A 27,239-nucleotide genomic window follows, 5' to 3' on the forward strand; every position below is an offset into this window, starting at 1 on the left:
AAAATTTTTTTTTTTTTTTTTTTTTTTTGATATTCGGTTTCTTCTTGAACTCTCACCTTTTGAGTACACTCGATCGTTTACTTTCATTTAGATTTATTGAAAGTTGGGTTTCTGATGAAAGATACTAGTATTGTTATAACAGCTCTAGGTCACCGCTTATCCTCTTTGGGCTTTCTCTCAAGGTTTTTAAAATGCAGATATTATCCTCTTTGGGCTTTCCCTCAAGGTTTTTAAAACGCGTTTGCTAGGGGGAAGTTTCCACACCCTTATAAAGAATGCTCCGTTCTCCTCTCCAACCAACGTGGGATCTCACAATCAACCCACCTTCGGGATCCAACGTCCTCGCTGGCACTCGTTTCTCTCTCCAATTGATGTGGGATCTCACAATCCACACTTTCGGAGCCTAGCATCCTCGCTAGCACTCGTTCCTCTCTCCAATCGATGTGGGGATCTCAAAATCCACCCTCCTTCAGGGCCCAGTGTCCTCGTTAGCACACTGTCCGACGTCTGGCTCTGATATCATTTGTAACAGCGCAAGCCCACTGCTAGCAGATATTGTTCTCTTTGGGCTTTCCCTTTCGGACTTCCCTCAAGGTTTTTGTATCCTTATAAGGAATGTTTCGTTCCCCTCTCCAACTAATGTGAGATCACACAATCCACCTCCTTTCGAGATCCAGCGTCCTCGCTGGCACTCGTTTCTCTCCAATCAATGTGGGATCTCACCATTGTAGTTTTAGACAAATGGCTGTTTTAGAAAGTAATACTTACATAATCTGGTAATTACGATTTAATGTACAGTATGTGCGATTATCCCTTTTCCTTTATTGATATCATTCAGGCAGTTTTTCCCAACCCTTTGGCTATTAATGCTTGCCCTGTGTACACTTCATTTCTCCAGTAAAAACATTTTGTTCTCTATATAAAAAAATGTTGCTACATTATGTATTCAAGGTCATTTGATAACTTTATTTAGTGCCAAGTGCTAACTTGTCTTGCATAATTTTAGGTATAACATCTTGGGTTTATCAGCAACTGTTGGAGACTCATTTTTCAATTGCTTGGATATTGATTCTGTCTCTCTTGCTCTAATGGAGAATATCCACTCAATGGAATTCAGACACTTAAGGCAGCTAGTTCATGCAGTCATTATTCCCCTGGTTAAGTTTTGTCCTCCACATTTGTGGGATGTCTGGCTGGAGAAGCTCCTGACGCCATTAATTCAACATTCCCAGCAATGTCTTAACTCCTCGTGGTCCAGTCTCCTACACGAAGGAAGAGCAAACGTCCCTGATGTCCTTGGAATCCATCCGAAAACTGATTTGAAAGTCGAAGTTATGGAAGAAAAGCTACTTCGAGATTTAACCCGAGAAGTATGTCTACTCCTTGCGGTTATGGCTTCATCACCACTTAATCCTGGCCTTCCTTCCCTGGAGCAATCTGGACACGTGAACCGTGTCGCTATATCGTCTACCAAACACTTGGACGAGTTCTCATCAAGCTGCATGGTTGGGTAAGTATGGTATCCTGTCTCGTATTGAAGTTTTTGTCTCTGATGTGATTGTTAATATTTTTTCTTTCTGTTCCATTTCCCTTCAGCTTCTTATTAAAGCACAAAGGCTTAGCCATTTCGGCACTACGGATATGCTTGGATGCGTTTACATGGACAGATGGTGAAGCCATGACCAAAATTTCTTCCTTCTGTTCTACTTTAGTTCTTTTAGCCATTTCAACAAAAGACGGGGAGCTTCATGAGTTCGTTTCCCGGGATCTTTTTTCAGCAATTATCCAAGGATTAACTCTCGAGTCGAACGCATTTATTAGTTCTGATCTAGTCGGGCTTTGTCGTGAAATATTTCTCTATCTCTCCGACAGTAACCCAGCTCCTAGACAGGTTCGGTTGATTCGCTACGAAACATATTCCAGTTCTAATTATTAATGTGCTAATACAACATCTGTTTCTTACAAATTCTTAGATCTTACTCTCACTCCCCTGCATTAAACATCATGATTTGGTTGCTTTTGAGGATGCTTTGGCAAAGACATCTAGTCCAAAAGAACAAAAGCAGCATATGAAGAGTTTGCTTATATTAGCAACTGGAAACCAATTAAAGGCATTAGCAGCTCAGAAAAGTGTAAATACCATTACAAATGTATCAGGTAACTGCTCTAAACCTCCTTTGGGATATGAAAATTTTCCTTTCTTGTTCCAAAAAACGAAGCAACTGCTCCAAATTTTTACTCTGCGTCGTCGTTTCGAATTCCGTTGTAGCTCTACTGAAATTCTTTTTCCATCCTTCAGCAAAGTCCCGTGGTTCAGTCAGTGCTCCAGAGACCAGATTGGATGAAGGAGATTCTATTGGCTTGGCAGCAATATTGTGATGCACTCCATTCATCCTTGCAGACCTGTTGTACAGGAAATTGAGCTTTTACTCACCGCAAGTCTAACCGACATATCGTAAGCAAAAACAGCGTCGTTTTTTCGCCGGAGTTCTGCTAAGTATCCGTTCATATTCTGAATTCGCATTACGCTTTTCTGGTACTCGGAAAGTTTGTCCTTGGCTGCTGTTTGAAGATGTTTATGAGATCTGAAGAGTTCCCATTGCTCACAGGGTTTACCTGTAATATAACTTAAATAGGTAGATCAAGGTAATTATGAAGCCACAAATATTAGCTTAGAGTTATTTGAAGTTTTTTTTTCTCTTCATACTAATTTTTTATTTCTGCAAATACTATTTTTTAAACTAAAGAGATGAGCTTTCATAGAATCTTGACCTTAAAATTATCTCTCTGTTATTATTTCTCGTTCCTCTGCTGTCAGAATAAATAAAGTTTGAATCTAGTTTTCTTTTAATAATTAACATGATTTACATATTCTTGAACTAAGTATTGGATTTTTGACAAGATATTCAACACCTTGAGGTTAATATTACCTATGAGAAATTTTCAATTATTGTAGCTTTAATTGAAGCAAGTTATTGTAATTTAAACAAGTATAATATCATGGTTGATCAAAAAGTCGTAACAATCACTATTTGGTATATACTATGAGCATAACTCAGTGTATAAGATATCAATTATCATTTTAAAAAATGGATGGTTTGATTCTCTACTTCAATTGTGTGACAAAGCATAGGAAAATAAAAATTAATCTAAAATTGAAAGAATGAACGATCAAACAAGCATTTTTTTTTTCTTTTATGGCTATCTTAGAGAGATTAAACTTAAGGCGATGAAAGAAGTCAGTTAAAAGGTGGCATATTAGGGTGGGTTGGCTACACCTCTACTCCTAAGATTTCCCATAAAGCTACCAAACTTTTGCATAGTTGTACAAAAACTTGTGTACTAAACTACAGCCTAATATCAAACTTTAAAGTATAAAGCCAAGGGCTAAGACTTTATTGTATAAAAATACAATTAACTCAAATACATAAGAGGCAAAAATTCATGAACAAAATAAGATTTGAACATTTCCTCCAAAATTGTTGTTTCTATGACAGGACATGGACAATGAACAATCATAGAAATTGATGGGAAAAAGAACAAACCAAGTTCCCTTTCACATTTGGGAAACCATGTATATAGCTACTGTGAAGATTTGACGTTTAAAAAATGAAACACTCAGCAAAAAAGGACTTCCCCAGTTGTTGGTCTTTGCTAATCTACAGATGTTATTCAACTATTTCTATTCTTCCTCTTCTTCCTCTTCTTCCTCTTCTTCCTCCTCTTCTGATGCAACTCTTAACCACTGTGTACCGAACATGCATATAAGTTTCTTTCTATCTGAAAATGAAACAGAAAATAGAAAATATTAAGTGTTCTTACTTCAATGAATTTCTCTGCCTGCTTGACGAAGAGTTTATCCGAATCATCTGCTTCTTTTTTCTCATCGTCCCACCTCAGAATAGCATCTTCTTGAATGATTTCTTGGTCATATAGATGACATAAGATCTATAAAACACGATAAGCGTATGAAAAATTGCCTCACTTTAGCAAAAAAGATTATGAAAGCATGCTCATTCCGATACGCCATCATTTTTCACTCTCTAATATCATCTAGAAGTCGAAATATATTGATTGTAATAACTCTGAGGACAAGGAATGCATGTTCTCCAACAAACATCTTGCCACTAGCATTTTCCTAGAAAAAAATAAAAATACCTTGGTAAAATGTGGAGTAAATTCCTTGGCAGATTCCAAGCACATCTCTTCGAATTTTAATATCACTTCAATCTGCAGAGAATATAGGATTTGTTTAACTATTCACTACAGTTTAGTAAAACATAGGAAACAGATTGATTATGTAGCACTAACTACAAAATGTTTGTTAAGTTCAACTAAAATCGTTAAAAAGTTTCCGTACCTCTTCATCCATGTCAGCAAGGTAGTACTTCAAAAGCTTTTTCCATTTCGTAATTATATTGGTAGTATTTTGCAGTAATTCACCTGAAACCGATGGAATTAGTTTGGCAGTTTCAAACAAAAAGTGGAAAGGAAAGGAAATAAGAGTACAAGAAAGGAACTCAACCATGGTGCTACTAAGAAAGTTTTCCTATCAAAACAGTAAGTTATATCCTACAGCTTGATCATGGTGACAACAAGAAATAACAAAATGCTCAAGTTTTAAATATAATAACACTAGAGGATTCTACAATATAAGCAGAAAACTTATCCAAAACTTCCCTATTTACTCTTCCATTTTGGCATCTGAACTTTCAAGTATAATAGTTTTTTATGCATAGTTTTTACCGATGGAAATAATATTTGGAAGTTGTAGGATTATCACAAATTATTTAGGGGAGGAATGAAAATTGAATTTAAACCAATGAATTTCTTAAATGAAAAGTTCATTAAATCAATGAATTTCACAAGGTTATTACTCGGAAAGAGTTTGCCACCTTTTTCAAATCACATAGATAATGTTCAAACCCAGCTTCAAGATGAATGTTGGTAGCAAGACATTGATAATGAGTGGCATGGTATGGCAAGTTCTAATCCAAGTAACTTGGGTAAGAAACCAAGTTTTCATTGAGAAAAATGAAAGAAAATACAAGGCATACAAAAACAACCCCAATGCAAAGGAAATCCCAAGAACTACACAAAGGAACTCCAGTCCTGTGAAATCAAACTAAGCTCGTAATTACAAAATGGTCCAGTGACAAACGCTCACAAAGAGATTAAACCTCGCCAACTCCCAAACTCCATCACTAGGCCTCTCGACCTCCCTAAAATTTCTATTATTTTTCTTCATCCAAATGCGCCAAAGAATCGCAAAGAAGCTAGCAAACCACAAATTTTTTGCAAAAAGGCAAACCGAGAGAACCTCCTCAATCATAGAAGAATAGTCCCTATTCTGAACCAAACACTCTGGATGGTATTAATGCAGCACTCATACACTCGGGATTACAAGAATATTAAAGAGTTCGGTATTACTAGACTTAAATTATGATCCGAGTACGAGTTCGGTATTACTAGACTTAAATTATGATCCGAGTACTAAATTTTCATCCAACATGTTAGACATTTCCTTGAATTCAACAGCAATTTTCCATTACACCGGTAAAAATATTGATTAAACATAAAAAAATAGCAAACAAAAAAGAAAGAAAGCTCAGGATGGCTCAAAATACTTACTAGATGAACCATGTGGAGAATCATAGGCAAATTTCATCAATGAATAAAATATTGCTCCTGCACAATCTGCAGCCACCTTATTATATGACAACCTGTCGCAAGAAAGTTAATTTAAGCAAGCAGCAGACCAACCCTGAGCCCAAGTTTAAATCCTTAAAGCATCCCGAGAATTATCACAAAAGCAGAAGAAAAACAAATTTATATTAGATTAGTTAACTGTAATAAAGAAGAAACAAAGAAAAAAGGTAAATATTCTTATAGTATTAGTATTTCCTCTCTGATGAATAAGCTTAACCAAAAGAAGGCCGGCCATAGCAAACAATAAGGAAAGTGAAAATGAGGGAAAGAGAACAGCTAGCATCCAGAAATTATATTCTGCAAGATATGAAACAAGTCTCCAGAATGTCGCTTACATGTCTAAAAGCTCTCGACAGAAAATCTCTCTCCTTTTCTCTTTAAAGAACATTAATCTCTTTTGCGCCTTGCACGGAACACACAAATTGCAGACATATTGTAAATGTGATCCACTTTCACATGTAAATTATCTCAACAGAGAAAACCTTGTTTTTTCCAGAAAAGGAGACCGTTTTTTCTTTTACATGACACAACCTTGCAAATATCTTGCATATGTAGGCTTTCAACAAAATGTCTAAATCTAGAGGTCCAGAACGGGCCATTGGAGGTTTTAGAACACTTTTCAGTAAAAAATGAGATTGAAAAAATAACTCCAACAGCAGTGACTGTATATACAATAAAATCAATTAAACAAAAAACAACAATGAAATTGGGCAGAACACAGCAATATAAAGTAAACTTAAAAGGGAAAGGAGAAAAGACATGAATTCACCATCAAAGCAGATAAGATGAAAGCATACCGCAATGAATTCACTTCCAAAATTACATTGTCTACTTTAATGTTTTCATGCACAGCCCTCAGAAACGTTGCTTCGACCTGCAAATAAGAAAATAGTGGAAGTTAAGGAAGAAGAATGTCCCTGCCACCAGACATCAGAAATACAATAACTGCTAACCTCTTTCTCAAAGTGGATGGAGTCATCTCTAGAGTCTTCGTTGTCATCACCATCTGAGAAATTTGAGTCGGACTTTAACTCCCCTGAAGTTGGTAGAACATTCGAATCTTGAGTTAACTCCAACTCATCATCTGCCGCTTGCAGAGCCTTCTCAAATTTATTGGAAGGAATGGGTGCAACTGAGTGCCTCCATTCTTCTTCAACACTTCCTTCACAAATTGACCAAACATATCCTATACCTCCATTACCTAGCTGAGAATAATAGTTGAGAATGTCAGAGTCGAAGGCACATCTTCTACCAAAACCCAAAAGGTAAAGTTTTTTATCCTAATTGCTAATAAAGTTATGGATGATATCCTCTAAAGGAGAAAAAAAAAGTTAAAGGACAATATTAGACTAGAAATTCCGGAGGCATTACTATTGACCCAATAAAAATTTATCCTGTTCGTGTTAGTTCTTAAAAAAGAGATCACAGAGAACTTTAAGCATGTATAACTATTGTTACAGAAAAAAGTCACAAATAAGTAACAAAAAAAAATCATAATAATTACAAAAATTAGTCTAAATTCTACTATCTTCCATTTTTTTAAGCCACACCTACCGAGTTACAGCCTTAACAACAAAATCCACCTTCATCTTCTCTTTAAAACATGACCCCCTAAAGATGGCTTTCGATGTCCTCTCTTTAAAACATGACCCTGTAATCACCTAGAATTCTAGGTTGACATTCCATAGATCATTACTTGTAACATCATGGACACGTCTATGCAAAGAGTGACAAATCAAATTTTCTTCTCCATACCAACTTGAGTTTGTTGACATATTTGCTAAATTGTTTATCAGGTTAGATGATCTGAAAAAATGCCCACCTCAGATGCAGGCCAGCCTTGCATTTCCAGCGATTTGGACTGTTCACTACTTGACTTGTCCGTGGTACCTGCAACTGCATGTGCCAAAGCCATGTAAGAAGTAGCCACAGTTCTTCGGAGAGAGCACCTTAAATCAAAATGGTTTTGTTTGTAATCAAAAGGAGAAACAAGACGATCAAAAATATTATTTTTCAGTCAAAATATCAATCCACAAGCAATTTTAGAGTAATTTATTCACAAAGGCATTCCACCCCAAATATCCATAGCAGAATAGTTTATAAATTCTTTGAGAGAATACACCAAGAATCAACAAAATTTTTGTCAAATCATAATGATTTGCCCATATAGCATTTTTTGACACTTAGTTTTGTGAGATGTAACAAATTTTGAAGTACAAAAACTAAATTGTTATAAACTATAGTTATAAGGACTACATTGTTATATACTAAAGTTCTGGTCTCACCTTCCAACCCACCCTCAAATCCATTCATCCATTCTCAATCTCTTGCCACTCGGCAAACCCCTAATAACCCTCTCCATAGTCCTACTCTCTCTTTCACAATTTCATTACTTCCAATGAATGGCTTCTTATCATCAAGACAACATTAAATAAAGTAAATTTTGTTTATAATAGATGGCAAATATTTGCCTTAAAAGTACTTGAGATATTACATTCTACAATGCCACTGCTATTGTCTGCATATTCCAGCTCCTCATCGCTATCTTGATTGGTCGGCTGCTGAAACAAAGATACCTTTGAATATGATGGAACAACAAACTGATCCCCGACAATAACCTGTGTAATATCAAAATAAATAATCCTCAAAGCTATAATAAACAAGGATTAAGACACGTTAATAAGTTCATACATTAAGAGTAGCCCATAAACAGCATACATTAACATGATCTTTCTTATTTTATGATTTAATTGAATACACGTGTTCAAATTGTCTCATAAAACCAATGATTTTTTTGATCTTCTATCAAAATGGTTTCTTTATCTTTATTCTCCATACGGATAGCAATGCAACAACCATTTTATCAAATACAAAATCATACCTAAAAAACATTACATATTTGTTCATAGTTGTAAACTTGATCAATCCTAACCATGTTTAAAATAATCAATTTCATATGAACTTTATCATATGCACAGAAATTTATTGTCTTTGTCCAAAAACTAAGTAAAAAATCAAAGGACGGGGATAGCTGTAAAACACCTTGATACTCTAGACTGGTAGAGCCAACATTATATACTGAGTTGATGAAAACATACGAGATATGATTTCATCAATCCGTTTTAAATAACCCATTCAAATGAAAATAATTTATAAACTGCAAGTCAATCCAATAATGCATTCTGTAAGGACTTTTTGGCATATAATTCATAACATTCGCACATTGACCATCAAAGAACCAAGTAGAAAATTGGAGGGCACGTGTGAAATTCTAAACTTATAAAGTGGATTTTTTTTATATATGACTTGAGTATATTAACAAAAGAAGGGAAGACAGCCAAGGATGGGGGAAGACAGAATCCCCACTCACCAAAAACTTATGAAGTGGACTAAAGTAAAACATTTCCCACAAATACGTAGCAGACACCATTAAAGACTAAACAATCTGTTGATGTCAGTTTATAATTACAAAATTAAAAAACAAGATTTTAATTTATTAGACAGGTAAGAATTGCAGGTTGAAACATCCAAAATGTTCCTTTTTTGTAAAAACGCATCTCTTACTAAGAAAATGAAAGCATAGAAACCAAGCCACAAAAAGGCATCCATCAATGTGAAGCTAGGGAGATAAAACAAAATGGAAATTTGAAGGCAATCTTCTATCTATTAGGGAAAGGGGGAAAGAAAAGGGCACATAAGGTAGAAGTGGATAGCAAAATTCAGCATCAAGGACATCAGTATTTAACAGCTATAGGTCAAATTTCAAACTAAGGAACGCATTTGTCGTTATTGTAAGCCATTTGACACTCCTGAGGCCAACTCTAATAGATATATATTCTCTATGCGTGAATGCTAGAGATTAATTGATTTCGGTCAATAAATATATTGGCTGCATTGATAACATAAAAAAGAAGGAACAATACCTTGAAAGACAAAATTACACCAGGTTCCAGTTCTGCTCCTGATTTTATAATAACTCCATCACAGACGATAGCATGACTAAGTTTACAGCCATCTTCAATGGTGACGTTGTCCCATATATAAGAGCCTTCAATTGTAACATTTGATCCAATACTACAACCTTGCCCAATAATTGAATTTGTAATTTTGGTGTTGCCACCAATTTTGCTGTTATCTCCAATAACAGTAAACGGACCAACCTGTGCAGAACGTGCCTGCAATATTTCTGAAGAAGAACCAACGTTAACAATTTTTTTCTTCAAGAAATGTCATCTCTTAAAAAATAGATTACATAAGGGGAGAGCTCCAACTCCAAAGGAGTTCCATAAAAACAATTGACCAAATTGAAAGTAATATAGCAAACCAAATGTCACTAAAATGAAGAATGATCTGAAACAGAATAAATAATATGAGAGCCAGTGATCCTCGCCATAATATTGGATTGATGAAATCACACGAGACAGGCCGAAAACTTCATAAGCTACACAATATCACTTGTGCATAACTTGATCTTGACCCATGAAGTGAGGACATATTAATCTATTTGTACTTAACAAATTCTTTTGAAATATACCTATACCGTTGGTCAACTTAGATTGAAAGCCATTTCTTTGATTTCTCCTTTTTAGCTTAGAGATTCCTCATCCTAAGGCCGCTACTTTGTTCTCGAGTTGTTGTTTAATATATTGTTCCTTGGTTTTCACTTAAACTAATAATAATAATAATAAACTGTATATTTATAACATGGTCCTCCATAAAAAAGAAACCAATGACATCATTCAGTAAGCTGGTCAAGAGAAGCTCGTCCGAGATAGTTGGAAGCTAAATTTTTTCCATGGACAAACAATTATGTGAACAAAATAAAAAAGGACATCAGTGCCTCTGGAAAAATAAGATAATATAAGTGTCATAAAGCAATGCAACTTGATGAATATAGTATCAGGGTAAGAAAAAAAAAACTGTTTTCCAGTAACGACGTTAAGTAACACGAAGAGAAACATCAGTAAGTCTTGCCTAAGCTTAAGCAACATAATGAATCATTTAATCATTACCTGATGCTCTATACATTCCCTGCCTTTCAAGTTTGTAAGCAGAATTCCCAAAGAATTTAACATCTGGTACTAGTGGATATGTCCACCTCTGTATTATGTCCTTACTAACGGTGTCATAGCTTCGATAATTATCAATTCTAGCTGCATAGCTTGAGCAAATTTCATGTGTGTAAATCTTGTAACCCATGATCTGAAAAGCATCGTCCATAATTATATTAGCAGTAGACATTTACAATACTAAACATTAAGAATCATGACAACGGTATTTATTAGATGTTCAAATTTTAGAATTTTTCAATTCGTTTTTTAAACCATCCAAAAATAAAATGCACAAACTGCCAAGTAAATTACACCACCAGGAACAGACGTTGAACACTGGACAAAATATTCATTGACATTGTCCCTAAAATAGTATTATATATTTTCTAAGAAATATCAGCATATAAGGTACAAAAAGAAAGGGGCAGAGACTCAAGGACACTTATCCCTCAACTATCCCTTCGTTGAAATATACTGGCCCTAAATTCTATCTTTTTACTGTAACTCATTAGGATTGCGGCACTTCTCCTTCTTTTTATGAATGAAATTGTTTCTTATAAAATAATAATAATAATAATAATAAAAGAAAATCTACCATCTCAATTAGCATTAAGCTTTTTCTAGCAACCTAATTGGGCTTGCAGGAAGAGGGAGAACTCTTAACAAAATAGGAAGCCTTCATATAGTTTCTTGAATTTATCTTTGTTGTTGCTCTACCTTCCCATCACAAAATCACAATCTTCCCTAGGAATTATGGATATCCCCCCCACAAGAAAAAAAAAATTAAATGCAGTCCTCATTCCTACCATCTAAAGTGAGATGAGGTGTTTCAATAGTAATAGAAGTAACCACCTTACTCATTCTTGGATAAAGTTTTCAGCTAAGAAGCTTTTCAACCAACATAATTTTAAAAATAAATAATTAACAAAAACGCAAACAAAGAAACTGAATTATTTCATTATGTAGTTAGAGTCGAAATTCAAGCATATACATCAAAGCTGTCATTGGTCGTGACATAAAAGAAGCTTAGTTTAAGAGATCTAAGAGATCTAAAGAAGAAAAGGGTAAGAGGTCCATAATAAGAAATACGTACATCGTCTAAGAGCAAACCCTTGACAAAATGACGACGAAGATGTTGGTAATCAAAATTGTCAGTAAACAGACTGAGTACTTCTGGGGAGCATATGTCTATGTAACAATCCTGCAATACATAAACATGATTTAGTCTTTTTTTTAATGACATGGTGCCACTCCCTGCATCTATCCTTACTAACAGATGTACAGAAGTAGGAGTCAGCTGCACAACTATTCCTATTTCTAGTAGACTGTCGGTTGTCCAACATTGTCTCAAACGTGAAAATAAGTGTCTGACACTGTCCCATGTGTGTCAGATTTTTCAAGTGGGATTTCAACAGTCTCACGAATTTCCCTGTGCTTGTAGAACCCGCACTGGATCGAAATCCCACTTGAAAAACTTCAATAGAAAATACAACAAAAGGTCCACGAGAAAATACTAATTAGAGAATTTGTAATCTTCCCATCCCCAGCTCATGTCCTCTTCATGATACATGTCATGTTTGCAATGAATTTGCTTCTTATAAAAAAAAAATTATTAATCAATGTAATGTTAACACTGAAAATAAACAAGAAAGGGACTTGTAGCTTAAATAAATAACCTGCATATCGTTACGAAGTGACATGGAAGGATTATCCATTAGCAGTGACTTGTCAAGATGTATAATTCCTTTTGAATTGTCAGCCTTATCCTCATAGTACACAAGCTGCTTAGTATTAGGATCAATTGCCATAAATAGCTCATCAGTGCCAAGCCGAGATTGGTGTGTGATAGGAGAAGGCTTTGACCGTTTGACAACCATAGTCATTACAGCATTACTATCTTTCTTCTTTCTTTCCTTGTGCTCTTGAAGAGCTCGCCTAAGTGACATGTTGCTTATTGTGTCTCCAGTGATAAGAACAAAATCACCATGTATCTTCAAAAGGGGAAATTTAGAGGTATTATAAGACACCTGAGTGATGTGGCCTATAAAAACTGGATGGCACAATGAATCGTTCACAAAGGTTATGATCACTCAATATGACAATTCTTATGGAAAACACTGTAAAATAAAATTTCAAAAGTAGTGTGGTAAATGAAATAGTGACTGTAGAAAGGTGTTTTTTCTCTTTAGAAAAAGGCCGTCTTAATTATCTTCACAGCATCAGAGTAGAGGTGCCACCATATACACATCACTTTAGTAACATTATATACACCCGCAAAAACTTTCTTTTAATAAACTAAAAATGTCAGTTTAAACTTCAAATTGAAGCCATATGCTGTTCAAGCATAAACTGAATGGACCACTCCTCATGATACAGATATCTAAGGAAATATACCATAATCAAAATAGCTCAGTGGACAAAGTTTCAAGGGTAACAATTGCTCTTGACTAATAAAATAAGTATATCACTTTATACAAAACCAAATTAACAACTTTGGATTTGAGTTACTCAAGCAAATACATAAATGTGATTATTTTGGATCTGAGAGCGGATCAAAATGCATAAAATGCTGAAAATCCATAGCTATATAAATATGTGGGTATTTTGGATTTGAGAATGGATAAAAATGCATCAATAGCTCAAAATCCATTTCATTTGTCAAATTTTGGTTCTTATAAAGAATTCCTGTATTAAAAATAAGTCCCATGCCCGTATTAAAATAAGTCTCATATATCAGTTTCAGACATGCGTACCACATTTCTTTCATAGATCAAACGCAAAGCATCTCCAGCACTAACAGAGTTGTGCGACTCTATAGTTGTGACTGCAAAGTCTGGTAGGGATACCCACTCAGAGTTCTCCAAATAATCAATTACTTGCTTCGAATTAGCACAGCAAAATACAAACACCTCCTCGACACCAGCCGATTCGAGCCAAGATAAAGTATAGTTGATCATCGGGACATTTACCAACGGCAATAATACCTACAGAGATTAAAAAAAAAGCAATATAAATAACAAGCACCATAAAAAACTTCAATGCCTCAAAACGTTGTAGCTAAATTAAGGCCTTCGTACATGATCCCTATGCAACCTGCTTGCTGCAGATTGCTTGTGAAAAATGAAACGGGACAATGGTATAGATAATTGGCACAGAAAACACCCCAAAAGTTCTCACAGCTAAGCTTCTAAGTTTACGTTGTAACGAATTCGCATACAAAAACTTGTGCAGTAAGTAAATAGATAGCTAAGCAGCAACTTGAATTGCACAGGACTTGTTATTATTACCAGCCCTCGAATGAATGGTTGTACATTTCCAAACTAATATCAAACTACTGACTCAATTATGAACACACCGTAAGAAATGTACATCCTGAGACTGTTTGGAAACTACCTTTGGGCGTTCAAGCGTTATGGGATGAAACTTAGTGGTAAAGCTATCAGCAAGAAGAACAGCCTGCAACGAAACTCTAGCCAGCTCCTCGGGGTCCTCGGAAACCCGCGATGCTCCCTTCCTTTGAGCAACCATTCCTTCTTCACTTTGTTGAAGAAGAAAAACAACTGTTCAATACGTTTAATGTGCAGAGCAGTAGCAGTTTCGAATGGGCGATTGAATGGAATTGAGAGCCGATTTGACGAACAGGAAAAACCCTAATTAAAACCTCAAGGAATGAACGAAGAAGACGAAAGTCTGAGAATCTCAGCTCGGACCTTGAAGATGGTATCAAATGGCGTCTTCGCAAATATTCTGATAAATTAAAAAAGGTAATGACTTTCCAATAAAATATATAATATGAATTATAAAAATAAAAATAAAAATAAAAAAACAATTTTCTTTTTTAAGTAAAAATTCAAATTCATGAATTTTTAAAAATATTCAATGCATTAATAATTTATTAATGAAATGTCTTAAATTTATTACACACAAAAATTAAAAATTTAGAGAAAAAAATTATTATGTGCTTTTAATGAATTATAAAATAATATCTTATAAAAATAATTTGAAATAAAAACTATATTAACACGACTCTCCACAATGGTATAATATTGCCGAGCATAAGTGGTCCCTAAAAGGCCTCAACCAATGGAGATAGTATTCTTTGATTATAAAGACATGATCATTCCCTAAATTAGCCAATGGGGGACTTTCATCCAACGTCTCTCCTCGAACAAAGTATGTCTCCCCTTAATCGAGGCTCGACTCTTTTGTTCGACATTTGAGTGTTTTATTGACATGACTAAGTTTTAGGGCATGACTCTGATACCATGTTAGTTGAACACGACTCGAATATTCTATTGATGATACCATGTTAGTTGAACACGACTCAAATATTCTATTGATGATACCATGTTAGTTGAACACGACTCAAATATTCTATTGATGATACCATGTTAGTTGAACACGACTCTCCACAATGGTATAATATTGTCCACTTTAAGCATAAGCTCTCGTGGTTTTGCTTTGGGCTTCATCAAAAGGCCTCAAATCAATAGAGACAGTATTCCTTGATTATAAACTCATGATCATTCCCTAAAATAACCGAGGTAGGACTTTCACCATCCAACACCTCCCCTCGAACAAAATACGCCTCCTCTTAATCGAGGCTCGACTTCTTTTCTTTTGGAGTCCTATGTTCGACATTTAAGGATTCTATTGACATGACTAAGTTTTAAAGCATGACTCTAATACCATGTTAGTTGAACACGACTCTCCAGAATGGTATGATATTGTCCACTTTGAGCATAACCTCTCATGGCTTTGCTTTCGACTTACCCAAAAGGCCTCGTACCAATGAACTAGTATTCTTTCATTATAATTTCGAGAATTGAATAATTAATTCAAACCGAGGATATTAAAAAAATAATAATAAAAATAAAAATCGAACAATTTATTATATATTTTTTTCCTTCAAAAATTGATTTATTTTTTAGGGTTTAATATATATATATAGAGAGAGAGAGAGAGGGAAGATTGAACGTATAATAGACCGTATAAAAGGAAAAGGCGTGTAAATATATTGAGCAACGAGGGGAGAGGGAATACGAGGGAAGCCTCCATGTGCATATTGGGCTTAGTCGATTTCATCCTATAATCAGTTTATCTTACGATAAACCCTAAAAATCTCTCAATCTCTTCATCTTCAGATTGTTTTCATTCATTTGATTTTGCTGTTTCTCTCCAATTCGACGATGGTTGCTTCCACGGCTAACGGCGACGATGGATTGAAGAAACTCGAGTACTTATCCCTTGTCTCTAAGGTATGTTCTGAGCTTGAAACTCATTTAGGTTTCGGAGATAAAGTTCTTGCTGAGTTCATAACGGAGATGGGACGGAGCTGTGAGACGGTGGATGAGTTCGATGCCAAATTGAAAGAGAATGGCGCGGAAATGCCTGATTACTTTGTTCGCTCGCTTCTGAGGATCATTCACCTTATTCTTCCTCCGCAGAAGAACAACGAAAAGGAGTTGAAGAAGGATAAGGAATCAGATGGGAAGAAGAGCAAGTTTCGGGCCTTGGTGATCGATGATGATCGGGAGAGAGCGAAGGAGCTGGAGAAGGAAATTGAGTTGGAGCTTCGCCAGAAGCGTGGGGACAGAGATGAAGAAGATGATCGATACAAGGGGAGGGCCGGGGACAGAGGAAAAGACAGAGAGAGGGACAGAGGAAAAGACAGAGAGAGGGACAGAGACAGAGACAGAGGTAGAGGTAGAGATAGAGATAGAGATAGGGATAGGGATAGTTACCGGGATCGGGATCGGGATAGAGATAGGCGCAGGGATAGATATGAAAGGGATGAGAGACATGGTGGCAGGGATCGCGATGATGATGGTGATGATGATCACCGGAGAAGCGGAAGGCAAAGGGATCGGAATAGGAAAAATGGATATGACGAAGATGAGCGTTATGGGGGTGATGCAGAAGCTGGTAATGGCAATTGGAGAGGTGATAGGGACAAGCATACACAAAATGGGCGACACCACCCTATCGACCAAGAACCTGAATTGTACAAGGTCTACAAGGGTAGAGTTTCCAGAGTGATGGACACGGGTTGCTTTGTCCAACTGAGCGACTTTAGAGGCAAGGAGGGTCTGGTTCATGTTTCTCAGATTGCCACCCGAAGGATTAGCAATGCCAAGGATGTTGTAAAGCGTGATCAAGAGGTTTATGTCAAGGTCATTTCATTTTCAGGGCAAAAGTTGAGCCTTTCTATGAGGGATGTCGATCAGCATTCTGGTAAGGATTTACTACCGTTAAAGAGAAAAGATGCTGACGATGGTCCTAGAATGAATCCTTCAGATTCAAAGGATGATGGGCCGGTGGTTAGGACTGGCCTTTCTGGGATTAAAATTGTGGAAGATGATGTTACTGTCCCTTCACGCAGACCTTTGAAGCGCATGAGCTCACCTGAGAGATGGGAAGCCAAGCAGCTGATGGCTTCTGGGGTTTTAAGTGTAAGCGAGTATCCTTCTTATGATGACGAGGGAGACGGATTATTATACCAAGAAGAGGGTGCTGCCGAAGAAGAGCTTGAGATTGAGTTGAATGAGGACGAGCCTGAATTTCTGCAAGGCCAGAGCAGATACTCAATTGATATGTCGCCAGTTAAGATCTTTAAAAATCCGGAAGGGTCACTGAGTCGAGCAGCTGCACTTCAATCTGCACTCATTAAGGAGCGTAGAGAAGTTCGTGAGCAGCAGCAGAGGACCATGCTCGATTCAATTCCAAAGGATCTTAATCGACCTTGGGAAGACCCTATGCCAGAGACTGGTGAGAGACATCTTGCACAGGAGCTCAGGGGTGTTGGCTTGTCGGCCTATGATATGCCAGAGTGGAAGAAGGATGCTTATGGAAAAGATATCAGTTTTGGGCAGAAGTCAAAGCTCTCTATCCAGGAACAGAGGCAGAGCTTACCCATTTACAAGCTGAAGAAAGAACTTATTCAGGCTGTTCATGATAATCAGGTTCTTGTTGTCATTGGTGAGACTGGTTCAGGTAAGACAACACAAGTAACTCAGTATCTTGCTGAAGCTGGGTACACAACATCTGGTAAAATTGGATGTACTCAACCACGTAGGGTGGCTGCAATGTCTGTTGCAAAGAGGGTTGCTGAAGAGTTTGGATGTCGCTTAGGAGAGGAAGTTGGATATGCTATTCGTTTCGAGGATTGTACAGGACCTGATACCGTGATCAAGTATATGACTGATGGTATGCTTCTTAGGGAGATTTTGATTGATGATAATTTGTCTCAGTACTCCGTAATTATGCTTGATGAAGCTCACGAGAGAACGATCTTCACTGATGTTCTTTTTGGGTTGCTGAAGAAACTTGTGAAAAGGAGACCCGATCTTCGTCTGATCGTCACATCCGCTACTTTAGATGCTGAAAAATTTTCAGGATATTTCTTCAATTGTAATATTTTTACAATTCCTGGGAGAACTTTCCCAGTGGAGATCCTCTATACCAAGCAGCCAGAAACTGATTATCTTGATGCTGCCTTAATCACTGTCTTGCAGATCCACTTGACAGAACCTGAAGGAGACGTACTTCTTTTCTTGACTGGTCAGGAGGAGATTGATTTTGCATGTCAGTCGCTCTACGAGAGAATGAAAGGACTTGGTAAAAACGTTCCCGAGTTAATTATTCTACCAGTCTACAGTGCCTTACCCAGTGAAATGCAGTCCAGGATATTTGAACCGGCTCCTCCGGGTAAAAGGAAAGTTGTAGTGGCTACGAACATTGCTGAGGCCTCGTTGACAATAGATGGAATTTTTTATGTTATTGATCCTGGATTCGCTAAACAGAATGTATATAACCCAAAGCAAGGGCTTGATTCTCTTGTTATTACACCAATCTCACAAGCATCAGCCAAACAGCGTGCAGGTCGTGCAGGACGAACAGGACCTGGAAAATGCTACCGCCTCTATACTGAGAGTGCTTATCGCAATGAGATGTCTCCTACATCAATACCAGAAATCCAGAGGATTAATCTTGGTCATACTACTCTTACTATGAAAGCAATGGGGATAAATGATCTTCTGTCATTTGATTTTATGGATCCACCTTCACCCCAAGCTCTAATTTCAGCAATGGAACAACTTTACAGTCTAGGAGCACTTGACGAAGAAGGACTTCTGACTAAGTTGGGTAGAAAAATGGCCGAGTTTCCGTTAGATCCACCTTTGTCTAAAATGCTGCTAGCTAGTGTGGATCTTGGATGCAGTGATGAGATCTTGACAATAATTGCTATGATTCAGACTGGAAATATCTTTTACAGGCCAAGGGAAAAACAAGCCCAGGCTGATCAGAAAAGGGCCAAATTTTTCCAGCCAGAGGGAGATCATCTGACTTTGCTTGCAGTTTATGAGGCATGGAAAGCCAAAAACTTTTCAGGCCCCTGGTGTTTTGAGAATTTTGTTCAATCTCGGTCCTTGAGGAGAGCGCAGGACGTGAGGAAACAACTTCTTTCGATTATGGACAAGTATGATCTTCTGTCTCCTCATGATATTATTTTTGTTGAACTGTTGTCTTTAGTTACGATTGTCTATTGTTGTCTTGTCTTGCATGCATGCATTTGCCTTTTAACTATTTTGTTTGAACATAAATTTACATGTGCGGAGTAATGATGGCTGCTCTGTTGGGGAGTGCTTCTAAAATTTCCCCTTTTGGAGAAGGGAAAAGTTTTATGACCTGCTAGTTTATTTTCTATTTTATGGGAAAGGAATAACATGAGCTTTAAAGAGGTGGAGATCGTGTGAAGAGGTTTGAGAGGTTGTTAGGCTTAATATCTCTTTGGGGGCATTGGTTATATGATCTTTTTGTAATTATGAGACAGGTCATATAAATTGGAGTGGAGTCCTTTCCTTTAAGGAGTTTAGGTTTGGATGTCTTCTTGTTGGGCTTATAGTGTATATTCCTTCATTTTTCTCTAGCTTCTTTCACAAAAGAAACCATGTAGTTTACACGCTGGTATGTTATCTAGTATAAATATATTTGGTCTGAATAGATTCAGGCTGAACCAGCAAACTATGTATTCTGTTAAGAATCGTGAGATCTCACATTGGTGGGAGAGAGGAACGAAGCATTTCTTATAAGGGTGTGGAAACCTCTTCCTAGTAGATGCGTTTTAAAACAGTGAGGCTGACGGCAACATATAACGAGCCCAAAGCGGACAATATCTGCTAGTGGTGGGTTTGGGTTGTTACAAATGGTATCAGAGCCAGTCACCGGACGATGTGCTAGCGAGGATGCTAGCACCTAATGGGGTGGATTGTGAGATCCCACATTTATAGAAGAGGGGAACGAAGCATTCTTTATAAGGGGGTGGAAACCTCTCCCTAGTAAACGAGTTTTAAAACCTTGAGGGGTAGCCCGAAAGGGAAAGCCTAAAGAGGACAACATCTGTTAGTGGTAGGCTTGGGTTGTTACAAGAATACTAGCAAAACGTTGAAGAATTTGGAAAAGGCATTTGAATGAAGTTTCGGCGAGATGCATAATAATGTTTGTATGAAAGTTCGAGTTAAAATGGTTTTGAGGCGTAGGTGGTTTACTGTCTTGTATTCTCCGGATACTAACATCTTACCGTTCCTATGAGTCTCTTCCTTCCCTTTCTAACTCCAACACGTTGTTCCTAATTTCAGGTATAAATTGGACGTAGTGAGTGCAGGCAAGAATTTCACTCAGATAAGGAAGGCCATCACAGCCGGATTCTTTTTCCATGCAGCCAGAAAGGATCCTCAAGAGGGTTATCGGACTCTAGTCGAAAACCAACCAGTTTATATCCATCCGAGCAGTGCATTATTCCAAAGACAGCCCGACTGGGTCATATACCACGAGCTGGTCATGACGACAAAAGAATACATGCGCGAAGTAACAGTCATAGATCCCAAATGGCTCGTTGAATTAGCTCCAAGATACTTCAAAGTTGCAGATCCAACAAAGATGAGCAAGCGAAAGAGGCAAGAGCGTATCGAACCGCTCTACGACAGATATCACGAACCTAACTCTTGGCGATTGAGTAAGAGACGAGCTTAATTAACATGGTTCGTTCTATGCCATATTTGACTGACTTTGTATATAGAAATCCTGTTGTATAAGCTGTTGAGGGTAAAAAGGCATTAGAAGAGGTCTTCCCATTAGTGGGAGAGGTCTTTTAGCTGTAGTTAGAGGTAATTAAAGAGAGAGTGGGAGAGGGAACTTGGGTGTCAAATCTTCCGCTATCATTGAAGCGTTGAGTTTTATTAATTTCATCATTCTTTTGCCCCTATGCAAGAAATCTTTGATAGAAAGATATGCTCGTAAACATTTTGGTTATAGTGATTGGCTGTCGTCTATACCCATTCAGTGACTTTGGTACTGGACGTTCAAAAAATGGGGTACTATCGGGTCGGGTGAATTCAATAATAGATGCATGTTGGCATTTCGGCCTTTCTTCTCCTTGTCGTCTATACCCATTCAGTGACTTTGGGCACTGGACGTTCTAAAAATGGGGTACTATCGAGTCGGGTGAATTCAATAATAGACGCATGTTGGCATTTTAGCCTTCCTTCTCCTTTCAGCACCTACTCGAAAGAGAATCCAGTGTTTCTTGGTCATAAATGTCTGAATAAGACGAAACAATTAGAATTAGAATTAGGCTCGTTTGCTTTGGAACAAAACAATTAGAATTAGGTTCGTTGAACTGAAATGGAGGCGGGAATGACCAAGATTTATCTCCGATACAATACGAATAGAATTCGATTCTCTTTTTATGTATTTTGATTTTTCCTCTTTTCATATTAGATTTCTTCATTTTCTCCGTGATTTTCTAAAGCACATCTAAGTGATATGCATGAAACATAGTTCATAATGTAGAACTCATTTAGTTCATCCTATTAGCTAAAAAATAAGTAACTTAAAAATTTGATAATCTCGCTAAATCTCTAATTGTGTTTTTTTTCTTTATATTTTTAATCAATAATAATAAGATGAATGAGACTTCAATTACATTTCTTCTCTTCGAACTCTTACTAATAAGACATTTTATATTTTAGCTTTAAATTATAAATTTGGTTATGATAATTTAAAAAATAAAAATAAAAAATTAGCATTTTCTACTTGTAATTTGATAAAATCCTTTAAATAATCCATATCTTTAATACAATTCTATAAAAGGGGCTGTTTCTTAGAGTTCTATTAAACTATAAAACATGATCCTAACCATTTCAACGAACTAAATTTGTAATTCAACCTTTAAAAAGTTAATAATTACAAGACATTTCTAATCTTATAAATTAGACTAAAGGCTCTGAAATAAATCAAAATTGAAACTCTAGTGGAAGAGCAGGCCGTTTATTACTTAATTTAGGAGCATCATAATTAAATTACATAGTTCTTAGGGTCAAAATCAAGACCACATGTAAGCTTAAAAAAAATAAAACAAATGAGAAATTGAAGAGTATTAGCTGATGATCCTCAAGAACACCAACCTTCTCATGACGAAACAGATGAGAAAAATAGAGGGATCGAGTGTGTAATATGTGAACTCTGAGAATCTTCCATCTGCACCAGAAACCATATATAAAAAAAAAAAAAAAAAAAACAGATTTATTTCCCGACAATAATAATAATAAACTTAGACCTACGATCCTATAGTTTGAGTTTCATTCAATTTTCGTTCTTAAACTTTAAACTTTTGTTACTATTTTAATTACAGGGAAGAAAGCGGCTAATGAATTAACTCTCCCTGATTTCACTGTAAAAGAAGAAGAAAGATTAATTCAATTGAACCTCGACTTCTTGATCTTGTCCTTTCTTTTCTCTTTTACTCTCCTATAAAGACGAAAGAAAAATTAATTTGACTGAACCGGACAACGGCCAGTCTCGAATCTATTTTTTCCTTCACCTTCAAACACCCAGTAAAGCCTTCAATAAATCCTAAAATTAACCCCTATAATTTTTTCCATCAGAAAAAGACACTCTATGAACATATTTTAAAATTTTTTTCAAGACTACTCTCTTTTTTTTCCTTAGAACAATCAACAATAGAGACCAATTTTAAGCTTTATTAAAAGTTCTTAAACTGTATTCTCAACATTTATGAAAGAAATTAGGGTTTAAACTTAGTTCATTCCTGTCTAGTTAGTTGCGTAATAGACCTGATGTTTAAATAAATTGTACCTTATTAAATTGGCAGGTGGATGCAGAGGGAGGCCTTCAGGAGATGAATATGAATGAATACTCTCATGGAAATGAAGTTCACCGTAACTTCAGAAGTCAGATTGACGAGGTTTGCGGTTGGTGTTCATCTCTAGCCCTCTGCGAGATATTTCCCATAGCTGGTTTTCAATGCCTAGCTTCCTCAGCTCTATAAGCCCTCGCTCAACTGTTCCATATATCATTAAAATCAAACAAAATTTTGATATCAATGATTCTTTCATATTCTACACCATTCTTAATATGTGAATAAAATTAAACCGAAAATCACTTGAAACGAGATATATTATGAGGTGTGAATCCAATTTATAATATTGTGTTTTTTGAAGATTAAATCCGAAATCAAAGGAAAACAAAGTTTGTATGTATCTCCTAATGTATTTTCATTTATTTTGGTTCATAACTCTCCTTTGGTTCATTTATTTTTGGTTCATATTCTTATTTATTTCGTTCATAACTCTCGTTTATTTAGTTCATAACTCTCATTTATTTAGTTCATAACTCATTTCGACACATGAATCATCTTGATTCATATGACATTAATGCTTCTATGCCTATATAAAGGGTTGTTTAGGATGGTTGAGATGTATAGAGTTTGAGTTTGTGTATGATCTTGTATTTGTTGAGTGACATTTGGGAGGAACTTTGTTGAGAGTTTTTGTAGTGTGAGAGTGTGAGATATACACTTTGTAAACACTTAGATTATTGAGTTTGGTTGCTATCCGTGGATGTAGGGAAATTTATTCTCTCCAAACTAGGGAAATTTCTTCTCTCCAAACTACGTAAATCTTTGTGTCTCTTTGTTTAATTTCTGTTTATGGGTATGTGAATATGATCGATCTTAGTTCCACCTATCGCAAGATCCAGGTGAAAAGGAAGTCTTTGAAAAAGAAAATAGGTCATAAATTTTGGGAATGAAAAATGGAAATGACCTGATCCTATGAGGGAGGAATGTTGGTCATTCCCAAAATCAAGAATCGAGTTTTTAAAAACTTGTTGAACTTCTAGCTTTTCGCAAACATTAACAACTGAGAAAAGGGAGGAGGTAAGGCACAACGACACCAAACGTGCTCAATTATAATATATCCATACGCTTTTAGGTTGGTCATAACTCATAGGAAGCAAACTATCTATGGGTAGCCCATTCAAGGTTTTCATCAGCAGCCTTCACTGGAGGCTCTCTTGACAAATGTAGACAGCTTTCTTCGATTCTAGACTAAAGTAAGTAGCTAACTATCAGGTCGGTAAAATCCATCCAAGAATTGAAATGAAAATTTCTCTCCACAAAATTGATTTAGAGAACAAAAACATGAGAATGCGGCGTGAAAGAGAAAGAGAACGAACCATCAACGGCATCATGAGAAGAGTATTTGTTACTGTGGTTGATCCAGAACTCCAAGCGTTCACCAACGATGTCTGGTTCGAGTTCTTCATTTTTTGCTCTCCTCCAGAAATAAGTGAGCCAAGCCTATATCATAAATAAAAATTATCTTTATGCGGCTTTAAGGAAACAAACCCATAAAATAGTATTATACAATTGATTTTCTAATTTTGATAATTTGATAATCAATTCAAATATTGTTTTATAGATCCTGTTAGAAAACGTTTGACTTATTAATTTTTTGATTCAGCTTTCAATTTTATAAATTATAAGTGCTCAAGAGAGTTTTTTAAAAATAGATTTCAAAGGCAATCCATGTAAACACACACACACACATGGATAAACAAGTTGATTAAAAAGAGGAAGTCAAAATACCTGCTTAAAAGATACATCCTCTGCCTCCTCGTGGCTTAATTCTGCAAGGGCATTTCATTTAAAACAATTAGCATAAGGTTTACAAGAACTGAAGAGAGTCCGCTTAATTTGCAGTTCGATAGTTAAAAGTAAAAACTTGAAAAACAATAATAAATTTATAGCATGCACAAGACTCAGTAATAATAGTTAAACGTTAACCTCTCACCGTTTATGATCTAAAACCAAACCAGAGCCTAAAGCCACTCCTAGCCTCCTTTTTAAATTTCAAACCAGTCATAATAAACTATTTTCGAAAAAATTGCATGTTAGGAATCACGACTCTCCATAACGGTATGATATTGTCCACTTTGAGCATAAGCTCTCATGGCCTTACTTTCTCTTATAAATCCATGAACTTCCTCTTAATTATGTGGACTACTTCTCTCAATAATCCTCAACATTCCACTTTTACAAATAACATAAATGTTCTCATTCTTCTATGCAAGCTCTGAACAATCACTTTTCAAGATTGCGACCATCATGAATCATGTTACGGATAGAAAGATTCTATTAGTTGGCAATTGATAGACACTTCCCATAATGAATTACGTTATCGATAACTTCGATTTGGTTACCAGTGGAAACACAAATAGAAAACCAACACCCCTCTATTGGGAGTACTTCAATAGGGAGTGGGTTATTAGTGCTTTTCTCCCAGCTTTTCTAGAGAGTTAGGTTCTCTCCTAGATTTGTTGTCCACAAAAAATTCCTCCTCAGCGTAAACCAAAAACCTCTACATAACTTCCACATTACTTTACTGTATGCGCACGATCCCAAAAGGTCCCCTCCCTAACCGTTGTTCATCACTCTATCCCCTCTTTACCCTTTTCTAGAATAAGTACGAATAATTGGAGGCCTCACATATCAATCCGAAAACTAGTGTAGTATGCAAAAGAAATTAGCAAAACTTATTAGCACGACTCTTAATATATTGATTTCCATTTTTAAAACCTCATGTATATCATAAATGACTCCCAAGTCAATGTGTTGTACTTCAAGTCATGCTACAAATCTTTCTCATGTCTTACATAAATACCAAATTTAGACCACATAAAAATAGAAACGAAATGAGTTCAGTGTTTTCAGATAACATACCAAAGGCTTCAAATTGTCCTTCTATTGGCAGCTTCGCTTCATCTACGCAATAGCAAGAACGGAAAACACAGTTAGAATGCTCATATTAACTCTCATGTCCCTCACCTGAGTCTATGACAGCTAGAATTAATGGAAAATCGGACAATTATGTAGTCTCATTTATATTGGAACTAACAGCATCAGTGAAGACTCCCGATGCTCCTAATCAGTACGAATAAAGGCTAAGTGTGGACAGAATAAGTTCGTGTGTAGAACTTCGGCAAAAATATTCTAGAACTAAATGGGATTGGAAGTTCAATATCAAACGTGTAAACCAAAATGCAGTTCCAATTCCAGTGGAGAAGGTATATTTTGTTGTCTTCCAATGTTTATCTCATGCATAATTTGACAATCGGTACAGTCAATAGAACTTCTTTTATATGATTTCTCACCTGGTTTTAGCAAATTTGCACGTCGCTCACGAGCCATTGCAAGAGCCACTGCGTCCTCTACCTTCAAAATAATTTCATTAGAAACTTATAGTCACATAAATAAAAAATAAATAAATATTAATAACTAAGCTACAAGTTGAAGTGAAAAATTTCTCATTACCAACTATACCTAGAAAGAACACTACATTCATGATTAGAATTTGAAACACTCCAACTTGACATAGAAACATCTTTACCACTCATATTCATGTAAAATTGAATTGAAATAGTAAAATATTTACAGTTACAAAAACATGAGTGCAGAGGTGAATACTTAAAGATAGCTCAAGACCACATATGATATAATTTATATGACTGATCAGTTTACTGATATGGATTGGTCATGAAAGAGCCTTGATAGTATATGAAACTCTATTTCACTGAACAGATGTTCTTGTATTAAGGTAAGTTTCATGGTACAAACATACTAACCAAGAGAATTGCATCTCTCCCTTAACGTTTTCCCCAAGATATCATTTTTGCTATATTAAATGAAGAAGCACATAATTATAGGCATGACATGCGGAAAGTAACACCATTACCTAAGAACCTGAATACAAGTGACAGGGATGCGCTAACTAATACATTTTCCGAAAAAAATACTAATATCTTTTAATATGTTCCATTGCTGTTAATACATTTTCGTAAAATATATTTGTATAATCTAATATGTTTCATTACTTCCGGGTGTGATGATTTAGAGATAAATGAATTTCATGCAACATTCAATTTAATGAAGATGCAAATTTGAAAAAGCATATTATATTTCATCCCTTGCAAAATAGAGAAAAATAGATGCTGCTGGAGCTCAAAACAGAAACTCTGTTGTTGCCTCGAGTCTTGTATTTCATTCCTCTCTCCTTTTCAATTTTTATTTGCCGTTCGTACTGAGTAACCATCAAGTTATTGTAACCTCCCCCCCCCCCC

The 27,239-nt window shown here is 36.1% G+C and overlaps 4 protein-coding genes across 6 annotated transcripts in view; 2 read left to right on the plus strand and 2 right to left on the minus strand.

Moving 5' to 3' along the window:
* The window catches only part of LOC111444165 (protein HASTY 1), a 12,682-nt gene extending 9,995 nt beyond the window's left edge, over positions 1-2,687 (plus strand). The window contains exons 19-22 of the mRNA XM_023082151.1: positions 1,007-1,510; positions 1,597-1,891; positions 1,974-2,157; positions 2,300-2,687. Of these exons, the coding sequence (XP_022937919.1) occupies positions 1,007-1,510; positions 1,597-1,891; positions 1,974-2,157; positions 2,300-2,379 (1,063 nt within the window). The 3' untranslated portion in view covers positions 2,380-2,687. The remainder of the gene's footprint in view (positions 1-1,006; positions 1,511-1,596; positions 1,892-1,973; positions 2,158-2,299) is intronic.
* A 679-nt stretch (positions 2,688-3,366) lies between these two features.
* Positions 3,367-14,504, minus strand: LOC111444244 (translation initiation factor eIF-2B subunit epsilon-like). Its single transcript, XM_023082269.1, has 15 exons — positions 14,154-14,504; positions 13,514-13,744; positions 12,437-12,751; positions 11,854-11,961; positions 10,722-10,911; positions 9,633-9,895; positions 8,204-8,327; positions 7,532-7,605; positions 6,663-6,914; positions 6,507-6,583; positions 5,632-5,723; positions 4,361-4,443; positions 4,159-4,230; positions 3,823-3,948; positions 3,367-3,745 (listed from the first exon to the last, which is right to left on the minus strand). Exons 1-15 carry the CDS (start codon positions 14,286-14,288, stop codon positions 3,683-3,685), a joined length of 2,205 nt encoding a protein of 734 aa, XP_022938037.1. The 5' UTR covers positions 14,289-14,504; the 3' UTR covers positions 3,367-3,682.
* Positions 14,505-15,776: 1,272 nt separating this feature from the next.
* On the plus strand, positions 15,777-21,033 carry LOC111444124 (probable pre-mRNA-splicing factor ATP-dependent RNA helicase DEAH5). Its single transcript, XM_023082092.1, has 2 exons — positions 15,777-19,239; positions 20,399-21,033. Exons 1-2 carry the CDS (start codon positions 15,950-15,952, stop codon positions 20,790-20,792), a joined length of 3,684 nt encoding a protein of 1,227 aa, XP_022937860.1. The 5' UTR covers positions 15,777-15,949; the 3' UTR covers positions 20,793-21,033.
* A 1,017-nt stretch (positions 21,034-22,050) lies between these two features.
* Positions 22,051-27,239, minus strand: part of LOC111444316 (coiled-coil domain-containing protein SCD2) — a 15,383-nt gene continuing 10,194 nt past the window's right edge. For 2 of the 3 annotated variants that reach the window (XM_023082370.1, XM_023082371.1), the window contains exons 14-19: positions 26,274-26,334; positions 25,843-25,884; positions 24,709-24,749; positions 24,297-24,420; positions 22,917-23,121; positions 22,051-22,298 (exon numbers count right to left, since the gene is read on the minus strand). In XM_023082370.1, the coding sequence (XP_022938138.1) occupies positions 23,006-23,121; positions 24,297-24,420; positions 24,709-24,749; positions 25,843-25,884; positions 26,274-26,334 (384 nt within the window). In that variant the 3' untranslated portion in view covers positions 22,051-22,298; positions 22,917-23,005. Of the gene's footprint in view, positions 22,299-22,916; positions 23,122-24,296; positions 24,421-24,708; positions 24,750-25,842; positions 25,885-26,273; positions 26,335-27,239 lie in introns of those variants that run through there. The other variant, XM_023082372.1, reaches the window with a different exon arrangement.

Source organism: Cucurbita moschata, unplaced genomic scaffold (assembly GCF_002738365.1).
Source record: "Cucurbita moschata cultivar Rifu unplaced genomic scaffold, Cmos_1.0 Cmo_Scf00006, whole genome shotgun sequence".
NCBI lineage: Eukaryota > Viridiplantae > Streptophyta > Magnoliopsida > Cucurbitales > Cucurbitaceae > Cucurbita > Cucurbita moschata.

Coding starts and splice junctions, on each gene's coding strand:
- LOC111444124 (XM_023082092.1), top strand. CDS start 15,950: ATGGTTGCTTCCACGGCTAACGGCGACGATGGATTGAAGAAACTCGAG. Junction 19,240..20,398: donor CTTCTTTCGATTATGGACAA/GTATGATCTTCT, acceptor TCCTAATTTCAG/GTATAAATTGGACGTAGTGA.
- LOC111444244 (XM_023082269.1), bottom strand. CDS start 14,288: ATGGTTGCTCAAAGGAAGGGAGCATCGCGGGTTTCCGAGGACCCCGAG. Junction 7,606..8,203: donor TAGCAGTGGCATTGTAGAAT/GTAATATCTCAA, acceptor TGGCACATGCAG/TTGCAGGTACCACGGACAAG. Junction 6,584..6,662: donor CCATCCACTTTGAGAAAGAG/GTTAGCAGTTAT, acceptor TCTTATTTGCAG/GTCGAAGCAACGTTTCTGAG.